This window comes from Hippopotamus amphibius, chromosome 15 (genome assembly GCF_030028045.1).
Source record: "Hippopotamus amphibius kiboko isolate mHipAmp2 chromosome 15, mHipAmp2.hap2, whole genome shotgun sequence".
NCBI classification, from domain to species: Eukaryota; Metazoa; Chordata; class Mammalia; order Artiodactyla; family Hippopotamidae; genus Hippopotamus; species Hippopotamus amphibius.
In genome coordinates this window covers 28,676,226-28,698,177 of record NC_080200.1, presented here as the reverse complement: position 1 = coordinate 28,698,177, position 21,952 = coordinate 28,676,226, and the positions used below count along the sequence as shown (strand labels likewise).

Here is a 21,952-nt window from a genome sequence, read left to right as displayed (position 1 = left end):
AGGGAGCCGGTCCTCCACATGCCAAGCCCCGAGGCCCGCGGTCCCCAAGCAGACGAGGTCCTGCCCTCGCGCAAGCCTCGCGCCCCCTTTCTTCGCTCACGCGTTCCAACAGTTGCGTCACAGGCCGCACACCCGACAGGGAGCGCTGTGCGCGGGGCCCCTTCGGCAACTAACGACAACTCCTCTGAGCCACTGACTCCGTTTGAGGACCTGACCGTGCGCAGTTGCGCCTCATGGGTGGTTACCTGAGCCGGCCTCGCGCTGGCCGGCGGTCCCCCGCTCTGGGGGGCGCGGACCCGCCCGAGAGACCCGAGCGCCTCGGGCCCGCGCACCCTGCCCGCCATGTTCCCCCTGCTTGCCGGGTTCACTCGGCGGCCCCAACGCTGGACTTGGCTCGCAGGCTGTCGTACCAGGATCTTGTGGCTTCACCCCGTCGTCGTCGTCGTCGTCGTCGTCGGCACCGTCGGTGGTTTCTCGTAGTCCATCGGCGGCAATATCCAATCCAGCAACCCCGGTGTCTATTTCTGGGGGTCTTTTCCTCGGTGCCCTTGAGTGGCCATCAGAAGCCACTGCTGTCTGCTTGCAGCTCCAAGACGTTCTGCACTAAAGTGATGTTGAAGATGGTATCTGCTAAGGGCAAACTGATGCTCCGTTTGGCTCTGAAGCAGTCAGTCGTCTGTATGTGGTCTTACCTGTCTGTTCACCTCCCAAACCTTTGTGTAAAGGAGATCCTGGTGAGGGCCCTTGAAGAGAGCGGTCAACTGAGAGCCAAGGAAGAGAAGGACCTGACAGCCCTGGCTGACAGCAAGAAAGGGCTAGAGAAGCAAAAGAAAGAGCACTCAGCCCCCGAGAGTCAGGACGAACAAAGAGGCTCGAACCCCGATGAGAAACCGCAGTCCGCGTTTAGACGTCTGATGGTCAACGGGGTCTTCTCTTCCTTTGTGCCCAGGCCTGGGCCTCTGAAGAGAGACTTCTCTTCCAAGAGCTCAGAAGATACCCTGGTTAGGAAATCCCAGACCTCCTTTTCGAGCTCATGCAGCAAACGAAACGCCATCACCAGTTCATACAGCTCCACTAGAGGTTTCCCAGAGCTGCAGAGGAGCGATCTAGGCGCAGCAGGGCTCCAGGGCCCAGGCTCATCACAGCCTCGTGTGCTCTCAAAGAAAGCCAGCGAGGAAGGCCATCAGTCTAGCCCTTCAGCCTCAGTGGAATCACAGAAGATCAAGAACGAAAAGGCTGCAGATGGCCCCTTAGGGCAGAAACAAATCTTAAATTGCTCACAGCCATCTGACAGTACCAGGCCCCGGAAACGCAAGATTCCTCTGCTGCTGCCCTCGAGGCGAAACGGCCCACCGATCCTGCCCTCACCCCCTCAGCTAGGTTATCCAGTCACTGCCGAAGACCTTGACTTAGAGAAGAGAGCTGCGATCCAGTGGATCAACAAGGTCTTGGAAGGGTAAGACTGAGGCCATCTCAGACTGCAGAGCCTTCCTGTTTTCTCCACTCTGCCAGCCCCCAGCACCAATTCACAGCTGAGGAGCTTCTGGAAGACGTAGAACTCCCCGGGCTCAGTGGCCTTCCCATAGTTGGCTGGAGTAGCCACCTCTGTGGGCTGTCTTGGTTTTCCCTGTTCGTCTTGCTCCACCTGGCTTAAAAAACATTGGTTTCTTTTCCCTGGCCCCCCAGGGTCTGTTCCCGGGTACTTTGCTGCTTGGCCTCTCAGGGGTCCCTCAGAGGAGCATGGCAGCACACCACCAGAGAACAGCTTTGCTCTTGGGGGAGCCCAGGGTGCTGCTCCTGTGGGCCCATCCCCCACCAAGTCAGTTCTCTCCAGAGAGGCAGGGTCCAATCTCATTGTCTTTCTGTCAGATGTGTCCCTAGAAGTTGGACGGCCAGAGGTTGTTAGTCTGGCCTACCCCAGTGGTCAGGATCCTTGCATCAGAAGAGGGAAGTTTTGGACCGGTTTTCTTCCAGGCAGGAGCAAGTAGGACACCCACTGCTGCTATACTTGCCTCTTCCCACCTTCCCCATTTTCTTAATGGGTTCCTGGTCCATCTTTCTTACAATCTATATATTCTCTCTCTCTCTGAACATTGGGTACCACATGAACACTCAGTTGATGAACAAAGTCATATATGTTATACATATAGTCACATATATTTATGTGTCATATATATTTACATACAATCGTATATAATGTAATATATATTATGCGTATATTATTTGTATATATTATATATAATGTAACATAAGAATACATAGTACATATACATTATATATTACGTATGTATAATATGTATATATGTATAATATGTATATATGTATGTATTAGTGCATAATTAAATTTTATAATATATAATATTACATGTATATTATATACTCATGTAATATGTATAACAATGCATATTACATATATGTTTATAACATATACATATATGCTTACTACATTATGTATAGAATATGTATATTTTTAGATGTTGCACTTTTATTTTATTAGAATTATAATATTGTAACATTTATTATTTATTCACATATTTATTGCTATTTATTTATTATTTATTTTAATTGGGGTATAGTTGCTTTACGATGTTGTATTAGTTTCTACTGTACAGCGAAGTGAACCAGCTATGTGTATACATATATCCCCTCTTTTTTGGATTTCCTTCCCATTTAGGTCACCACAGAGCACTAAGTAGAGTTCCCTGTGCTATACAGCAGATTCTCATTAGTTATCTATTTTACATATTTGTGTATATATGTCAATGCCAGTCCCCCAGTTCATTCCACTTCCTCTTCCCCCTTTGGTGTCCCTATGTTTCTTCTCTATGTCTGTCTCTGTTTGCCTTGCAAACAGGTTCATCTGTACCATTTTTCTAGATTCTACATATATGCATTAATATACGATACTTGTTTTTCACTTTCTGACTTACTTCACTCTGTATAACAGTCTCTAGGTCCATCCACATCTCTACAAATGACCCAGTTTCATTCCTTTTTTATGGCTAAGTGATATTCCATTGTATATATGTACCACATCTTTATCCATTCATCTGTAGATTGGATACATTACATTACATATAATATGTATTGAATACATATATAACTTTTTGCTAATTTATCAAATATTCCTGTCTTTGCTTTTTGAGTTAACAGTGGAGGAAGAATTGACTTGTATGAGTGGCCAGACTCTCTAGGTTTTCTGTGGCCCAGCTGGGAAAGCTGGAACTGCTTTATACCTCTAGATGCTGAGTCCTGATTTCTGTTTTTTGAAAAGGCGCTTGCCTTCTCCCTTTCTGCTTGTCACCTGCCCACCTGACCTCACTAGGGGCTGGATCATGCCTAGTGTATGTATGTTAGGAAATGACTTGTGACAACTTTAGTCTTTTAAAAAATTTTAAGTTTGGTATAGTTTTAGACTTACAGGAGAGTACAGAGAATCCCCAACTAGTCTTCATCTAGCTTCTCCTAAGGTTAACATGTTACAGAACAGTTATTGAAACCAGGTAATTAACATCGTTACAATGCTGTTAGCTAAACTTCAGACTTTAATTGGATTTCCCCACTTTTCCAGTAAAATTTTCTCCCTATACCTGTATCAATCCAGAATCCCACATTTCATTTAGTTATCATGTTTCTTTGGCCTCCTCCAAACTGTGACCATTTCTCTATCTTAATATCTTCTGTGACCTTGACACATTTGAAGAGAACGAGTTAGGTATTTTGTAGAATTTTCCTCAGTTTGTACTAGTCTGCTGTTTTCTCATGAGTACATTGAGGTTATGGATTTTTAAGAAAAAATCCCACAGAGGCGATGTATCCTTCCCAGCACATGGGAAAGGTTAAGTTTGATCACCTGATTGAAGTGGTGTGTGCCAGTGTTCTCCACTGAAAATATGTATGTAATACGTATTTAAGTGGGTCATACTTTGATGCTACACAAAAGTCCTGTTTATCCTTAAACTTTCACCACTTATTTTGCCATTATCAGGGGAGCTTGCCTGCAGCAAATGTCATTGTGGTGTTCTAATAGTGATTTCCTACCTCTCTTGTTCTTATACATTTAATTAGAATTCTACTCTAAGGAAGAGTTCTCTGCATTGATTTATTTATTGATTCAGTCATTTATATCTGTATGGACTCATCAATATTTATTTTATTATTTGTGCTATGTCTAACGTTATCACTGTTAATGTTGTTGCTCAAATTGTTCCAGATTTGACCATTATGAGTTCTTTCAGATTAGCTCCTGAGTCTTTTTAACATGTCTGCGTCTCCCTCCCCACTTTTCCCAAGGATTTCTTTACCTTCCAGCTCCATAACATGTTCCAGGATTATCTTGTATTTTACCTGCCCTAGTTCTGGAGTCAACTCCCTTTCCAAGAAGGTTTGGTTCCTTTTATTGGAGAAGGAATTTAAAAAACAAAATCTGGTCATTCAGGTGTGCTCATGGCTACTAGGGAGGCTTTTCTTCTAGATGCTCTCAGAAGACAGAACTGGAGATAAATGTTCCCACTGATACACACTTACATATACTTCTGTATTTCTCTACACTTCTGGGTGTGTGTACACATTTGTGTGTGAGTGAGTTCATACTGATATCCTAGACTCTAATGTAGTACAGAACCAGGGTTCATTTTAGAAATGTTCCTCTTTGCTTATCTGTAACTTCTTCAACAGTTTCTCTAGATAAACCTGGTCTCATTACCTACAATATATTTAATTATTTGTTCAACCTAGAATTGCACATATTTCACACTTGCCAACTCTGTGAGCAACTTACCAAAGTGTTTGTGTACAATTCTTTCTGTGTTTAGCCTTCCAACATCCAGGCAAACACTGCTTTTAAAAGTGACTTGGTTTAGCTCCTTTCAGCAATGCTGCAGTGAGGTTATATGATCCATTTGTACCACAGTTAGATTAATTTGTCATAGTCTGCATTCCATTTTGGGTTCCTCCAACAACCTGGTTGATTTTAATTTGCAAAGTGAAACTCACTCTTTGTGGTATAAAGTTTGCTTACATTTCTTTGAGTATTTTTGTGTATGTTTTCATGAGCAATGCTAGTCTAAAGCTTGCTTTTCTTGTGATGCCTTTGTCTGGTTTTGATATTAGGTTAATACTGCCCATGTAGAGTGAATTAGGAAGACTTCCCTCCTCTACTTATGGAAAGATTTGTAGAAGGATTGGTATGGTTTATTCTTAAAATGTTTGGAAGGATTCACCAATGAAGGCAGTTGGGCCTGGGTTTTTATTTATGGGAGTATTTTCAATTAATAATTCAATCTCTTGTTTTAGGCCTAAGGTTTTCTAATTCTTCTTGAGTCAGTTTCAATAACTGGTGGCTTTCTGGGGACTTTGCCGACTACATCTAAGCTGTATAACTTATTGGCAAGAAATTGTGGTATTTTCTTATAGTTTTAATATCTCTAAGGTAGGAGATGATATCCTTTCTTCTGTTCCTAAGTTTGTTCACCACTGTCTTCTCGGTTTATCTCTGCCTCTCATTCTTTCTCTTACTCTCTTTTTGGTCAGTGTGGCTAAAGATTGATCCATTGTGTTGATTTTTTAAAAAGAGTAAATTTTTGTGGTTTTAATTTTCTCTATTTTGCTATTTTCTATTTCTTTAATTTAGGCTCTAATCTTCATTATTGTATTCTTTCTTCTTCCTTTGGGTTTAGTTTGCTCTTCTTTTACTATTTCTTAAGTCAAAAGACTAGGCTATGGATTTAAGGCTTTTCTCTAAAAAATTTTTAACTGACATATTTGACGTAACATTATGTAAATTTAAGGTATAAATTTAATGTCAATTTGATACATTTATATATATGGTAATATGATTGCCATTGTAGTGGTAATTGGCCCCTCTATCATGTCACATAACTATCATTTCTTTTTAGTGGTTGGATAATTAAGATCTGGTCTCTTGTCAAGTTTGATGACAGTAACACAATATTGTTGTCTGTATTCGCCTATACCATGCATTAGAATTCTTTTTTTTTAAGAATTTTATTGAGATATAATTGACATACAAGAAACTGCATATATTTAAAGTGTACAATTTGAGATTTTTTTTCTTATTAGTAATGTATATATGGCAATCCCAATCTCCCAGTTCATCCCACCCCAAACCCCCACCCCTGCTTTCCCCCCTTGGTGTCCATATGTTTGTTCTCTACATCTTTGTCTCCATTCCTGCCTTGCATACTCATTGAGCTGTACCATTTTTCTAGATTCTGCATATATGCAATATAAGATATTTGTTTTTCTCTTTCTGACTCACTTCACTCTGTATGACAGTCTCTGAGTCCATCCATGTCTCTACAGATATCCCAATTTCATTCCTTTTATGGCTGAGTAACATTCCATTGTATATATGTACCACATCTTCTTTATCCATTCGTCTGTTGATGGGTATTTAGGTTGCTTCCATGACCTGGCTGTTGTAAATAGTGTGGCAATGAACATTGTGGTACGTGTGCCTTTATGAATTATGGTTTTCTCTGGGTATATGCCCCGTAGTGGGATTGCTGGGTCATATGGTAATTCTATTTTTAGTTTTATTAACGAACCTCCATACTGTTCCCCATAGTGGCTGTGTGAACTTACATTCCCACCAGTGGTGCAAGAGCGTTCCCTTTTCTCCACACCCTCTCCAGCATTTACTGTTTGTAGATTTTCTGATGATGTGAGGTGATACCTCATTGTAGTTTTGATTTGCATTTCTCTAATAATTAGTGATGTTGAGCAGCTTTTCATGTGCCCCTTTGCCATCTGTATGTCTTCTTTGGAAAAATGCCTATTTAGGTCTTCTGCCTATTATTTTGATTGGGTTGTTATTTTTGATATTAAGCTGCATGAACTACTTATATATTTTAAAGATTAATCCTTTGTTGATTTGTTTGCAAATGTCAGTTGCAGTTCTAAGAGTTACTAACTTCTTGTTTCAAATTTGTACCTTTAAACAGCATCTCTCCTATCCTACCATCCCTTACCTCCTGGTAACCACCATTTTGGTCTCTGGTTTTATGAGTTTGGCCTTTTTAGATTACACATATTAGTGATATCATACAGTATTTGTCTTTCTCTGTCTGACTTATTACTTAGCATAATGTCCCCAAGGTCCATCATGTTGTTGCAAAGGGCAGGATGTCCTTCTTTTTCATGGCTAAAAAATATTCCATTGTATATACACCACATCTTCCTTAGTGCCTGTCCTTATCTGTGATGGGAACTTAGATTGTTTCCATTTCTTGGCTATTGTGAATAATGCTGCAGTAAACATGGGAGTGCAGATGTCTCTTTGAATCTTTTCATTTCCTTTGAGTATATACCCAGATGTAGCTCTATTTTTAATTTTTTGAAGAACCTCCATACTGTTTTCCATAGTGCATGAACCAGTTTATAATCCCACCAAGAGTATATAGGATTCCCTTTTCTCCATATCCTGGACAATACTTGTCTTTTTCATTGAAATATAGTTGATTTATAATGCTATATTAGTTTCAAGTGTACAATGTGATTCAATATTTTTTAGATTATATTCTATTTAAAGTTATGATGTATTGGTTATATTCCCTGTGATGTACATGGTATCCTTCTATATTATTTATTTTATACCTAGTATTTTGTACCTCTTAATTCCCTTCCCCTATTATGCCCCTCCCCCAAACACTCTCCCCACTGGGGAGACAAACTATTTCTACCAATAATTTTTCCACTGTACCTATGAGTCTGTCTCTGTTTTGTTATATTTGTTTGTTTTATGTTTTTGATTCCACATGTAAGTGAAACATACAGTATTTGTCCTTCTCTGTCTGACTTCACTAATCATCATATCCTCCAGGTCCATCCATGTTGTTGCAGATGGCAATATTTCATTCTTTTTGTGGCTGAGTAATAGTCCATTGTGTGTGTGTGTGTCTGTGTACCACATTTTGCTGATCCATTCATTCGTTGATGGATACTTAGGTTACTTCCATATCTTGGTTATTGAAAATAATGATGCTATGAACATTGGGGTGCACGTATCTTTTCAAACTTGTGTTTTTGTTTTCTTTGGATATGTACCCAGGAGTGGAATTGTTGGATCATATGGTCGTTCCATTTTTAATTTTTTGAGGAACCTCCATACAGTTTTCCATAGTGATTGTACCAATTTAAACTCTCACCAAAGTGGACTAGGGTTCCCTATTCTCCACATCTCTGCCAGCAGTATTTGCTGTCTTTTGATGACAGAATTTGTGACAAATGTAAGATGATGTCTCATTGTGGTTTTGATTTGCATTTTCCTGATGATCAGTGATGTGGAGCATCTTTTCATGTGCCTGTTGGCCATCTGTATGTCTTCTTTGGAAAATGCCTATTCAGGTCTTCTGCTCATTTTAAAAATTGGGTTGTTTGTTCTTTTAGATGTTTACCCCTTATCAGACATATCACTTGCAAATATCTTCTCCATTCAATAGGTTGTCTATGTTTTATTGTGGGTTATGTCACTGTGCAAAAACTTTTAAGTTTAGTTGGATTCCATTTGTTTATTTTTGCTTTGTTTCCCTTGCCCAAGGAGGCAGATCTAAAAAAATACTGCTAAGACTTGTGTCAAATAGTGTACTATCTATGTTTTCTTCTAGGAGTTTTATGGTTTCTGGTCTTAAGTTTAGGTCTTTAATCCATTTGTATGTGATATGGGAAAATGTTCTAATTTTATTCTTTTACATGTAGCTTTCTGGTTTTCCTAGCACCACTTATTGAAGAGACTTCTTCCATTGTATATTTTTGCCTCCTTTGTTGTAGATTGATTGCCATAGTTGCATGAGTTTATTTCTGGGCTCTCTATTCTATTCCATTGATCTCTGTGTCCTTTTGGTGCCAGTGCCATGCTGTTTTGATCACTGTGGCTTTGGAGTATAGTCTGAAGTCAGGGAGTGTGATTCCTCTGGCTCCTTTCTTTTTTTTCCCTCAGGATTGCTTTGGCTATTTGGGGTCTTTTGTGTTTTTCATACAAATTTTAGGATTAACTTCCTAGTTCTGTGAAAAATATCATGAGTATTTTATAGGGATTGCAGTAAATCTGTAAATTGCTTTGGGTAATGTGGCCATTTCAACAATATTGATTCCTCCAATCTATGAACATGGATATCTTTCCACTTATTTGTATCATCTTCAATTTCCTTCATCAGTGTTTTTTAGTTTTACAAGTATAGGTCTTTCATCTCCTTGGATAAGTTAATTCCTATGTATTTTATTCTTTTTGATACAATTGTAATTGGGGTTGTTTTCTTGATTTCTCTTTGTGATAGTTCATTATTGTATAGAAAAGCAACAGATTTCTGTGTATTAATCTTGTAACCTGCAACTTTGCTGAATTTATTTTTTAGTTCTGATAGTTTTTTGCTGATGACTTTAGGGTTTTCTATATACAGTATCATGTCATCTGCAAACAGTGACTGTTTTACTTCTTCCCTTCCAGTTTGAATGCCTTTTATTTCTTTTTCCTGTCTGATTGCTGTGGCTAGGACTTCAATATTATGTTAAGTAGAAGTGGCAAGAGTGGGCATCATTGTCTTGTTTCTGATTTTAGAAGAGAAGTTTTCAATTTTTCACCATTGAGTTTCTCTCAGCACTTGAAAAATTTGTGCCACTTTTTTTGGCCTTCCTTCATTGTTTTAGATGAGAAATTTGTTGTTACTCAAATTTACATTCCTTTTTGTGCAATATCTTGTTTCTCTCTGACCATTTGAAAACTTTTTCTTTGTTAGTTTTCAGAATTTTATTTATGCTGTGTCTTGGTATGGAATTTTTGTTGTTTTTAATTTTTTTTTTTTTTGGATTGGCTTAGCTTTTTGAATCTAATTTATGTACTTTGACAAATTTGGGACATTTTCAATCATTATTTCTTCTGATACTTGTTCCAGCTTTTTGAATCTAATTTATGAACTTTGACAAATTTGGGACATTTTCAATCATTATTTCTTCTGATACTTGTTCCACACTTTGTACTCTGCTTCTGGGGCTCTGATGATATAAATTCTAGACCTCTTTTTATAGTCCCTCAAGTCTCTGAGGGTCTGTCTTTTTTTGTCTGTGTTGTCTCTGTTAAGATTGAACAACTTCTATTGATTTCTTTTCAAGTTTATTGATTCTATTCTCTGTCATCTTCACTTCTATTGAGTCCATCTAGCAGATTTCAAAATTTCAGTTGATGTATTTTTCAGGTGTATGATTTCCATTTGGTTTTTCCCCCCCCCCCCATTTTGTTTCTTTTTATAACTTCTATCCTATTGCTCAAAATTTTTAATTTTTTATTTGTTTTGAGAGAATTTGTAATTGATTACTGAAATATATTTATGATGACTGATTTAAAATCCCTGAGTGACAATTCTAACATCTTATTCATCTTGGTATTTGTGTCAGTCAATTACTTTTTCTCACTCAAATTGTGGTTTCACAGGTTTTTGACATGAGGAATGATTTTCTGTTGTATCCTCAATATTTTGTTTATTATGTTTAAAGATTCCTATCTCAATCTTCTATTTATCAGGCAATTTTGCTGTTTAGGTTTAGCCTGTAAGTTGACCTATTTTGTGAACTTGACAGTTTAGCTTTCAGAGCCCTGCAGTGCTATTCTGGTCTGCTTCATTCTTCTGGAGCTTCTGTCAATTCCTGCTGGTGCTGTATATGGGGACATAAAGTGTTTCCTGGGTTGCCTAGTGTTCCTGGGCCACCACCTGTTAAACGGGGGAGAGGGGAAAGGGGGATAAGAAGCCATCATTCCTGTGTCTCTTTATGCCACTGATTTGAGGTCAGGGAGACAAGGGCTTTGCTGTTGCTGTTGCTATGGGCAGTTTGGGCTGCTTGTGGAGTTGTGGATTGTGGGTTTGGACTCTCCACTCAGTCTGTTGGGCTTCTCCTTTCTTACCCTTTGGCCAGAGAAAGCAGGCTTTTACTGTTTTTCCTTTTGTTTTTATTTTTTATGTACTACCACAACCACCACCAACAAGAAAACACAGGAAGTCATCATTTGTTAATCCTCAAGTCCTGAGGTCCCTAGTCAGTCTGATTTCTTCTTTCTAGGCTTCAGAGTTCTTTTATTGTTGTCTGTGTGATAATTTCCAAGGTATTTAGTTGCATTAGAAGGGATAATCAGGGAAAAGTAAGTCAATACTATCTATGCATATTATGGAGCTGGTGATTCTAACATTGCTTTGCCATTCTGAAAGTCCCATCCCCAAATCAGTTTAATTATAAATTTTCTAACATAAGTTACATTTATTGCACTTTTGTATTCTCCTCTGTATGGTCCTAGCACAGTCCAAATACCCACCAGTGATTCCCAAGCATTTTTTAATTGTTATTTAGACATTTGTGTTTTTAAAATAGGTGAGGAAATTAATTATATAATTTTACATTTGGGATTATTTTTCTTGCATTCCTGGTCTATTCTCTAGACCTGCCTTTATTCTTGCTGAAATTTTTCTTCAGTAGTTCTTTTAGTGAGGCTGTATGGGAGTAAACTCTCAATCATTTTCATCTTCAATGATTTTTTTGGTACTTACTTTTGATAGATAATATGGATAGGTATAATGTTTTTTTGATTGATACATAAATCCCCTCACCACCTTGATATTAGGGCATGGTCATCTGAAGACACTAAGTTTTGAATCTGTTGGGCAAGTGCATTTTCAAGGATAAGACTTTGTGTTCTGGTTTCAGGGTCAGTCATTCAAATGTGGACTCTTCTACACTCCAGTATGTGTCTTGGGTAAGGTATTGATCCTCTGTTTACTTGGATATAAAATGGATAATCATAAGTGAAAGGTGGGGTTTATATAAGTCCTCTATGATGTCAAGTATTTTGCATTTATTATCCTTTTTATTCTTCATGTAGTCACAACTATTTTTGTCTTTTACAGATAATGGAGCTAAGACCCCGAGCAATCAAATAACTTGAGAATGGTGACATCATAACTCATCTGCATAGGAGCTGACCCTCAAACATGATCGCCTAGGCTGTACTCTGTTCTTATAGTGCAATATCATATTCCATGTAGGGCCATTTTGATACTTAAATAAGATAATCATCTAAAATACTAACTGTAGTGTGTAACTTATACTTAAGTGTTTGGTACATGTTTTCTCTTATTATGACTAGTTTCTCCCTCTGTTGATCACATCTGTGCCCCCTTAGAGAATCCTCCTGCTGTCATGAGGATGCTCATGTGTCAGCTGAGGGGCTGGCTCAGGATGCTCCTCAACCCTCAACCCTTTCTCAAGGAGCCACAAGCAGTTCCAGTTTCCATGCCAAGCTTGGAGGAAGCGCCACTTCCTCATTCCAGAACGCTCTCTGTGTCATGCCACTGAAGCATCTGTATTTGTATCCAGAGCATCATAAATTCCCTTGTCAGTGGTATCATCAACCTCAACCTCTGATTCCCCTCTCTGCATAAGTGCTCAAGTCATATGTGTGGGACCAGTTCGAGGACAGATGCCAATCTACTGTCTTGCACACATACTACTCCTTCTCTCTTGCCTCTGTTCCCCCCAAATTTCATCTGTCTTCCCATCCCACTTCCAGCCACTCACCTTCTCCATCGCCAGCTTTATCAAATCCAATTTAGTTTCCTATTTTAGAATAGTGAGACCCAGGGCAGAGCTTCAACTGTTTAAGAGAATAGGGGCCTGAGACCTGAATCATAGATAAGTCATAATAGAGGAGGAGAAGGCTGAGGCAAGATGTGACACCAACCCTGGAGCAGAGGGCTCTGTGAGGCCAGTGCCAGAGGAAGGCTAGACTGTTCTAGGTTGGGACAGGGAAAGATCTGGTGAGGGCAGAACCTAGTGTTAGGTGGAGAAAAAAGTGATCCTACCCTAAATCATCCATTCTGGGCCCCTTCACGGGTACAGAGGAGGAGGAGTTCCCATAGCAGACTGTCCTGGGAGAGACCCACTGATTGTGGAATGACAGATACTGGATAAGAAAAATATGACCCTCATTGCTTAGGGTTGAAGCCTGGCATTTGTTTCCTACATCCGATGCTGAGCACCGAGGGACTGAGAGCGTGGTCAATGGTCAAGATTCGTTCTCTTTCTTACTTATTTTTTTTTGGGGGGGGGGGGTACACCAGGTTCAATCATCTGTTTTTATACACATATCCCCATATTCCCACCCTTCCTTGACTCCCCCCCCTCGAGCCCCCCCACCCTCCCCGCCCCAGTCCTCTAAGGCATCTTCCATCCTCGAGTTGGGCTCCCTTTGTTATACAACAACTTCCCACTGACTATTTTACAGTTGGTAGTATATATATGTCTGTGCTACTCTCTCGCTTCATCTCAGTTTCCCCTTCACCCCCCGCCCCCTCCCACACCTCGAGTTCTCCAGTCCATTCTCTGTATCTGCATCCTTGTTCTTGTCACTGAGTTCATCAGTACCATTTTTAGATTCCGTATATGTGAGTTAGCATACAATATTTGTCCTTCTCTTTCTGACTTACTTCACTATGTATGACAGATTGTAGTTCTATCCACCTCATTACATATAGCTCCATCTCATCCCTTTTTATAGCTGAGTAATATTCCATTGTGTATATATGCCACATCTTCTGTATCCATTCATTTCTTGATGGGCATTTAGGTTGCTTCCATGTCCTGGCTATTGTAAATAGTGCTGCAATAAACATTATGGTACAAGTTTCTTTTGGGATTATGGTTTTCTTTGGGTATATGCCCAGTAGTGGGATTACTGGATCATATGGTAGTTCTATTTGTAGTTTTTTAAGGAACCTCCAAATTGTTTTCCATAGTGGCTGTACCAACTTACATTCCCACCAACAGTGCAGGAGAGTTCTTTTTTCTCCACACCCTCTCCAACATTTGTGGTTTCCAGACTTTGTGATGATGGCCATTCTGATTGGTGTGAGGTGATACCTCATTGTGGCTTTGACTTGCATTTCTCTGATGATTAGTGATGTTGAGCATCTTTTCATGTGTTTGCTGGCCATCTGTGTGTCTTCTTTGGAGAAATGTCTATTTAGGTCTTCTGCCCATTTGTGGATTGGGTTATTTGCTTTTTTGGTATTAAGCTTCATGAGCTGCTTGTATATTTTGGAGGTTAATCCTTTGTCCATTGTTTCATAGGCAATTATTTTTTCCCATTCTGAGGGTTGCCTTTTAGTCTTGTTTATGGTTTCTTTTGCTGTGCAAAAGCTTTTAAGTTTCATGAGGTCCCATGTGTTTATTCTTGATTTTATTTCCATGATTCTAGTAGGTGGGTCAAAAAGGATCTTGCTTTGATGGATGTCATAGAGTGTTCTGCCTATGTTTTCCTCTAGGAGTTTTATAGTGTCTGGCCTTACATGTAGGTCTTTAATCCATTTTGAGTTTATTTTTGTGTATGGTGTTAGGAAGTTCATTCTCTTTCTGCTAGTAGAGAGCGGACAGACACCCAGCAGGCTGGCCCTCAGCTCAGAGCCTCAAGGTATGATAGGTGATTCAGGGGACACAGGCCAAATCCCACAGGCTTAAGTGCAAGGGGAGTGTCTAGCATAATTTGAGAGACCCTGGGCTCATGGAGTGGCAGCCTCCTGGATGAAGCAAGTGCTGATCTGGGGTAGGGGCTTCCACTGCTGCCACTTAGACATGGTCTTCTGCAAAGATGATGCTCTGACTTCCCTATGTGAGACTCTTCTCTCAAAGACCTGAGATTTATTATCAGAGACACTGCATTTTGTATTTTGTATTCTATTTTGCCTGTTGAGGCCATGAGAGGCAGAGTCTGCCTCTTTCCTAAGGATGTGGATATCATTTGTATCTGTCATCTTGCAAAACAAGGTGTCCACAGACAAATGACTAGGTGTGGAAAGGTGGACAGCAGCCAGGCAGAAGATGGAAGCTTGGCGGCCCATGATTCTTTCCCTATGAGATCAGTGGGGACAAAAGAGGTGGGTGCCCCTTATTTGAAAATGCAGTTAAAAAATCTTTTTCCCTCCTCTCCCTGCCTTTACCCAATGTAATGACATTCTCCTATGAGTGTACATGTATAAACATAAATGACACACAGAAAAATTTGGTACCATTTTTTACAAATGTGGAATTATAGTATGCATTTCTGTGCATCTGACTTTTCTTCCTTAACAACACATCTAAGAGCTCTGCATGAATAAGCTGATAGGGATCATTCCTTTTAAGATCCCAAATCCTGATAGTCACCCAACTCTAAGGTACCAACCCAACACTAACCCTAATTCTTAAAAGTAAGGCCCTAACCATGAAGCCTTACCCCAGCCCTAACTCCAGTCTAACACTAGGGTCCTCACCAGAACCCTATTCCCCAGGCCCTAATCCTATAAACCCTAATGCTGCCTCTGAGGCCCTAATCCATGTGGAAATAAGCTGAAGTGTACTCAGCCCCTCACTATTTTTTTTTAAATTTTAATTGGAGTATAGTTGCTTTACAATAATGTGTTAGTTGCTGGTGTACAGCAAAGTGAATCAGTTATACAAATACACATATCCCTTCTTTTTCAGATTCTTTTCCCATAATAGGTTATTACAGAATATTGAGTATAGTTGCCTGTGCTATACAGTAGGTCCTTATTAGTTATCTATTTTATATATAGAGGTGTGTATACGTTAATCCCAATCTCCTGATTTATCACTTTCCCCCATTTCTCCCCTTCGGTAACCATAAGTTTGATTTTGAGGTCTGTGAGTCTGTTTCTGTCTTGTGAATAAGTTCATTTGTACCATTTGTTATTAGACTCCACATGTAAGTGATATCATATGATATTGCTTTTTTCTGTCTGACTTCATTTAGTATGATAATCTCTAGATCCATCCATGTTTGCTGCAAATGGCATTATTTCATTCATCTTATGCCTGAGTGATATTCCATTGTATATATGTACCACATCTTCTTTATCCATTCCTTAGTCAATGGACATTTAGGTTTCTTCCATGTCTTGGCAATTGTAAATAGTGCTGCAATGAACATTGGGGTGCATGTATCTTTTCAAATTAATCATTTTCTCCTAATATATGCCTAGGAGTGGGATTGCTGGATCATATGATAGTTCTACATTTAGTTTTTAAAGAACCTCCATACTGTTCTCTATAATGGTTGTACCAGTTTACATTCCCACCAACAGTGCAATAGGGTTCCCTTTTCTCCACACCCTCTCCAGCATTTATTGTTTATAGAGTTTTTAATGAATGGCTGTTCTGACCAGTGTGAGGTGATATACCTCATTATAGTTTTGATTTGCATTTCTCTAATAATTAGTGATGTTGAGCATCTTTTCATGTGTCTGTTGGCCATCTGTATGTCTTCTTTGGAGAAATGTCTAGATTTTCCACCCATTTTTTGATAGCTTTTTTTTTTATATTGAGCTGCATTATCTGTTTGTATATTTTGGAGATTAATCCCTTGTCATTTGCTTCATTTGCAAATATTTTCTCCCATTCTGAGGGTTCTCTTTTCATTTTCCTTATGGTTTCCTTTGCTGTGCAAAAGCTTTTAAATTTAGGTCTTATTTTTAATTTTTGTTTTTATTTTCATTACTCCAGGAAGTGGATCAAAAAAGAAATTGCTGCAATTTATGTCAGAGAGTGTTCTGCCTATGTTTTCTTCTATGAGTTTTAGAGTATCTGGCCTTACATTTAGGTCTTTAATTCATTTTTTTTTTTCTTGGTGCACGGGCTTAGTTAATCCGTGGCATGTGGGATCTTCCTGGAGCAGGGCTTGAACCCGTGTCCCCTGCATTGGGAGGCGGATTCTTAACCACTGCGCCACCTAGGAAGCCCTAGGTCTTTAATTCATTTTGAGTTTATTTTTATGTGTGGTGTTAGGAAGTGTTCTAATTTCATTCTTTCACATGTAGTTGTTCAGTTTTCCCAGCACCACTTATCGAAGAGACTGTCTTTTCTCCATTGTATATTCTTGCCTCCTTTGTCAAAGATAAGGTGCCCATATGTGCGTGGGTTTATCTCTGGACTTTCTATCCTGTTCCATTTATCTATATCTCTGTTTTTGTACCAGTACTGTAGTGTTTTGATTACTGTAGCCTTGTAGTATAGTCTGAAGTCAGGGAGCCTGATTCCTCCAACTCTGTTTTTCTTTTTTGAGATTGCTTTGGCTATTTGGGGTCTTTTGTGTTTCCATAAAAATTGTAAATTTTTTTGTTCTAGTTCTGTGAAAAATGACATTGGTAATTTGATAGGGATTGCATTGACTCTGTAGATTGCTTTGGATAGTATAGTCATTTTGACAATACTGATTCTTCCAATCCAAGAACATGGTATGTATGTCTCTCCATGTGTTTGTGTCATCTTTGATTTCTTTCATCAGCATCTTATAATTTTCAGAGTCAGGTCTTTTGCCTCCTTAGGCAGGCTTATTCCTAGGTATTTTATTCTTTTTGATGCAATGGTAAATGGAATTGTTACCCTAATTTCTCTGTCTGATCTTTTGTTGTTAGTGTATAGGAATGCAAGTGATTTCTGTGTATTGATTTCATGTCCTACAACTTTACCAAATTCATTGATTAGCTCTAGTAGTTTTTTGGTAGCATTTTTAGGATTTTCTGTGTATAGTATCATGTCATCTGCAAACAGTGATAGCTTTATTTCTTCTTTTCCAGTTTGGATTCTTTTTTTTTTTTTTTCTTTTTCTTCTCTGATTGTCATGTCTAGAGCTTCCAAAACTATGTTGAGTAAAAGTGTCAAGAATACACATGTTTTTCTTGTTCCTGATCTTAGAGGAAATTCTTTCAATTTTTCACCACTGAGAATAATGTTTGCTGTGGGTTTGTCATATATAGCCTTTATTATGTTGAAGTAGGTTCCCTCTATGCCCACAACTGGAGAAATTGTTCCATAAATAGGTGTTGAGTTTTGTCAAAAGCTTTTACTGCATCTATTGAGATGATCATATGATTTTTAATATTCAATTTGTTAATGTGGTATATCACACCAATTGATTTGCAGATATTGAAAAATCCTTGTATCCCTGGGATACATCTCATTTGATCATGATGTATGATCCTTTTAATGTATTGTTGGATTCAGTTTGCTAGTATTTTTTGAGGATTTTCATGTCTATATTGATCAGTGATATTGACTTGTAGTTTTCTTTTTTTGTGATATCTTTGTCTAGTTTGGGGATCAGGGTGATGATGGCCTCATAGAATGAACTTAGGAGTGTTCCTTTGTCTGCAATTTTTTGCAAGAGTTTCAGAAGATAGATATTAAATCTTCTCTAAATGGTTAATAGAATTCACCAGTGAAGCCATCTGGTTCTGGACTTTTGTTTGTTGGAAATTTTAAAATCACAGTTTCAATTTTAGTATGTGTGATTGGTCTGTTCATATTTTCCATTTCTTCCTGTTTCAGTCTTGGGAGATTGTACCTTTCTAAGAATTTGTCCATTTCTTCCAGGTTGTCCATTTTATTGGTGTATGGTTGCTTGTAGTAGTCTCTTAGAATACTTTGTATTTCTGTGATGTCTGTTGTAACTTCTTTTTCATTTCTAATTTTATTGATTTGAGTCCTCTCCCTTTTTTTTAAATAAATTTATTTATTTATTTATTTATTTTTATTTATTGGCTGCATTGGGTCTTTGCTGCTGCACACGGGCCCTCTCTAGTTGCTGCGAGCGGGGGCTACTCTTCATTGTGGTGTGCAGGCTCCTCATTGTAGTGGCTTCTCTTGTTGCAAAGCATGGGCTCTAGGCATGTGGGCTTCAGTAGTTGCAGCACACGGGCTCAATAGTTGTGGCTCACGGGCTCTAGAGCACAGGCTCAACAGTTGTGGCACATGGGCTTAGCTGCTCTGTGGCATGTGAAATCTTCCCAGAACAGGGCTCGAACCCATGTCCCCTGCATTGGCAGGCGGATTCTGAACTACTGTGCCACCTAGGAAGTCCCTTTTTTTTCCTAATGAGTCTGGCTAAAGCTTTATCAATTTTGTTTATCTTTTCAAAGAACTAGGTTTTAGTTTCATTGATCTTTTCTATTGTTTTATTTTTTCCATCTCTATTTCATTTATTTCTGCTCTGCTCTTAATGATTTCTTTCTTCCTATTAGCTTTGGGTTTTGCTTGTTCCTCTTTCTCTAGTTGCTTTAGGTGTATGGTTAGATTGTCTGAGATTTTTCTTGTTTCCTGAGGTAAGATTGTATTGCTATAAACTTCCCTCTTAGAACTGCTTTTGCTTTGTTTCATAGGTTTTGGATCATTGTATTTTCATTGTCATTTGTCTCTAGGTATTTTTTAATTTCCTCTTTGATTTCTTCAGTGATCCTTTGGTCATTTAGTGACATATTATTTAGCCTCCACGTGTTTGTGTTTTTCAGTTTTTTTTCTTGTAGTTGATTTCTAATCTCATAAGGTAGTGGTTAGAAAAGATGCTTGATATGATTTCAGTTTTCTTAAATTTACCAATTTGTGGCCCAAGATGTGATCTATCCTGGGGAATGTTCCATGTGCACTTGAGAGAAAGTGTATTCTCCTGCTTTTAGATGTAATGTTCTATAAATATCAATTAAGTTCATCTGGTTTAATGTGTCATTTAAGGCCTGTGTTTCCTTATTGATTTTCAGTCTGAATGATTTGTCCATTGGTGTAAGTGGGGTTATAATTCCCCCACTATTACTGTGTTACTGTCAATTTCTCCTTTTATGGCTGTTAGAATTTGCCTTATATATTGAGGTGCTTCTATGTTGGGTGCGTATATATTTACAATTGGATTGATTCCTTAATCATTATGTAGTGTCCTTCCTTATCTCTTGTAACAGACTTTATTTTAAAGACTATTTTGTCTGATATGAATGTTGCCACCCAGCTTTCTTTTGATTTCCATTTGCATGGAATACCTTTTTCCATCCCTTCACTTTCACTCTTTTTGTGTCCCTAGATCTGTAGCAGGTCTTTTGTAGACAGCATATATATGGGTCTTGTTTTTGTATCTATTCAGCCAGTCTATATCTTTTGGTTAGAGCATTTAGTCCATTTACATTTAAGGTAATTGTTGATATGTGTGTTCTTACTGACATTTTCTTAATTGTTTCAGGTTTGTTTTTGTAGGTGTTTTTTCTTCTCTTCCTCTTTTGTTCTTTTCTCATGTGATTTGATGATGATTTTTAGTGTTGTGCTTGGGTTGCTTTTTCTTTGTGTGTGTGTTTATCTACTGTAGTTTTTTGGTTTGCAGTTCCCATGAGGTTTTGATATAGCAATCTATATATAGAGAGAAGGTTGTTTTAAGTTGTTGGTCTCTTAATTTAAAATGCACTTACCATTTCCTACATTTGTACTCTCCTCTCAGTTGCTTGTTTTGATATCATATGTGTGTGTGGATGATTTCCTACTTTTACTGTATGTTTGCCTTTACTGGTGAGCTTTCCCATTTGTGGATTTTTTTTTTTCACCAACTAAGGAAGTTCCTTCAGCGTTTGTTGTAATTTGGTGGTGCTGAATTCTCTTACCCTTTTCTTTCTGTAAAGCTTCCAATTTTTCCACCTACTCTGAATGAGAGCATTGCTGGTTAGCATAATCTTGGTTGTAGGTTTTTCCATTTCATCACTTTAAATGTATCATACAACTGCCTTATGGTCTGCAGAGTTACTGCTGAAAAATCAGCTGATAACCTTAATGGAGATACCCTTGTATGTTGTTTGTTGCTTTAATATCTTTTCCCTTGTATTTAATTTTTGTCAGTTTGATTAATATGTGTCTTGGCATATTCCTCTTTGGATTTATCTTGTATGGGGCTATGTGCTCTTCCTGGACTTTTGAGTGTTGCCTTTCTCCTGTTAGGGAAGTTTCTGTCTATACACCCTTCAAATATTTTCTTGGGTCCTTTCTCTTTCTCTTCTCCTTCTGGGACCCCTATAATGTGAATGTTGGTGCATTTAATGTTTTTCCAGAGGTCTCTGAGACTCTCCTCATTTCTTTTCATTCTTTTTCCTTTATTCTGTTTGGTGGCAGTCATTTCCACTACTCTTGTCTTCCAGATCACTTATTTGTTCTTCTGCCTCAGTTATTTTGCTATCGATTCCTTCTAGTGTATTATTCATTTCAGTTATGTGTTATTCATCTTTTTTTGTTCTTTAAGTCTTCTAGTTCTTTGTTAAACATTTTTTTTGTATTTTGGTCTGTGCTGCCTTTTTTTAAATTAATTAATTAATTAATTATTGGCTGCATTGGGTCTTTGTTGCTGCACATGGGCTTTCTCTAGTTGCGGAGAGCGGGGCTACTCTTCATTACAGTGTGTGAGCTCCTCATTATGGTGACTTCTCTTGTTGAGGAACACAGGCTCTAGGCTTGTGGGCTTCAACAGTTGTAGCACAGGGGCTCAATAACTGTGGCTCGTGGGCTCTAGAGTGCAGGCTCAGTGGCTGTGGTGCATGGGCTTAGTTGCTCCATGGCCTGTGGGATCTTCCTGGAGCAGGGATCAACCTGTGTCACCTGCATTGGCAGATGGGTTCTTAACCACAGTGCCACCTAGGAGGTCCCTGTGCTGCTATTCTTTTTCTGAGATTTTGGATCATCTTTACTATTGTTACTCTGAATTCTTTTTCAGGTAGATTGCCTATCTCCTCTTCATTTAGTTGTTCTTCTGCAGTTTTATCTTGTTCCTTTGTCTGCAACATATATCTCTGTTGTCTTATTTTCTCTAAGTTTCTGTTTGTGGTCTGCTTTCTGCAGGCTGCAGGATAGTAGTTCTTCTTGCTTCTGGTGTCTGCCCCTTGGTAGATGAGGTTGGTCCATGGTCTTGTGCAGGCTTCCTGGTGGGAGGAACTGGTGCCTACCCTCTGGTTGGTGAAGTGGGGTCTTGTTCCTCTGATGGGCAGAGATGTCAAGGGGTGTGTTTTGAGGTGGCTGTGAGTTCAGTATGACTTTAGGTAGGCTGTCTGCTGATGGGAGAGGCTGTGTTCTTATCTTGCTGGTTGTTTGGCCTGAGGTGTTC

The 21,952-nt window shown here is 38.8% G+C and overlaps 1 protein-coding gene across 1 annotated transcript; it reads left to right on the top strand.

The window, feature by feature from the left end:
• Positions 1 to 233: 233 nt before the first annotated feature.
• On the top strand, positions 234 to 1,460 carry LOC130836114 (nuclear envelope pore membrane protein POM 121-like). The gene has a single exon (XM_057708084.1). The coding sequence runs from the start codon at positions 234 to 236 to the stop codon at positions 1,458 to 1,460; it is 1,227 nt and encodes a 408-aa protein (XP_057564067.1).
• The last annotated feature ends 20,492 nt before the right edge of the window (positions 1,461 to 21,952 follow it).

Bases quoted from the DNA above. Each gene is read 5' to 3' on its own strand.
- LOC130836114 (XM_057708084.1), top strand. From the start codon at position 234: ATGGGTGGTTACCTGAGCCGGCCTCGCGCTGGCCGGCGGTCCCCCGCT.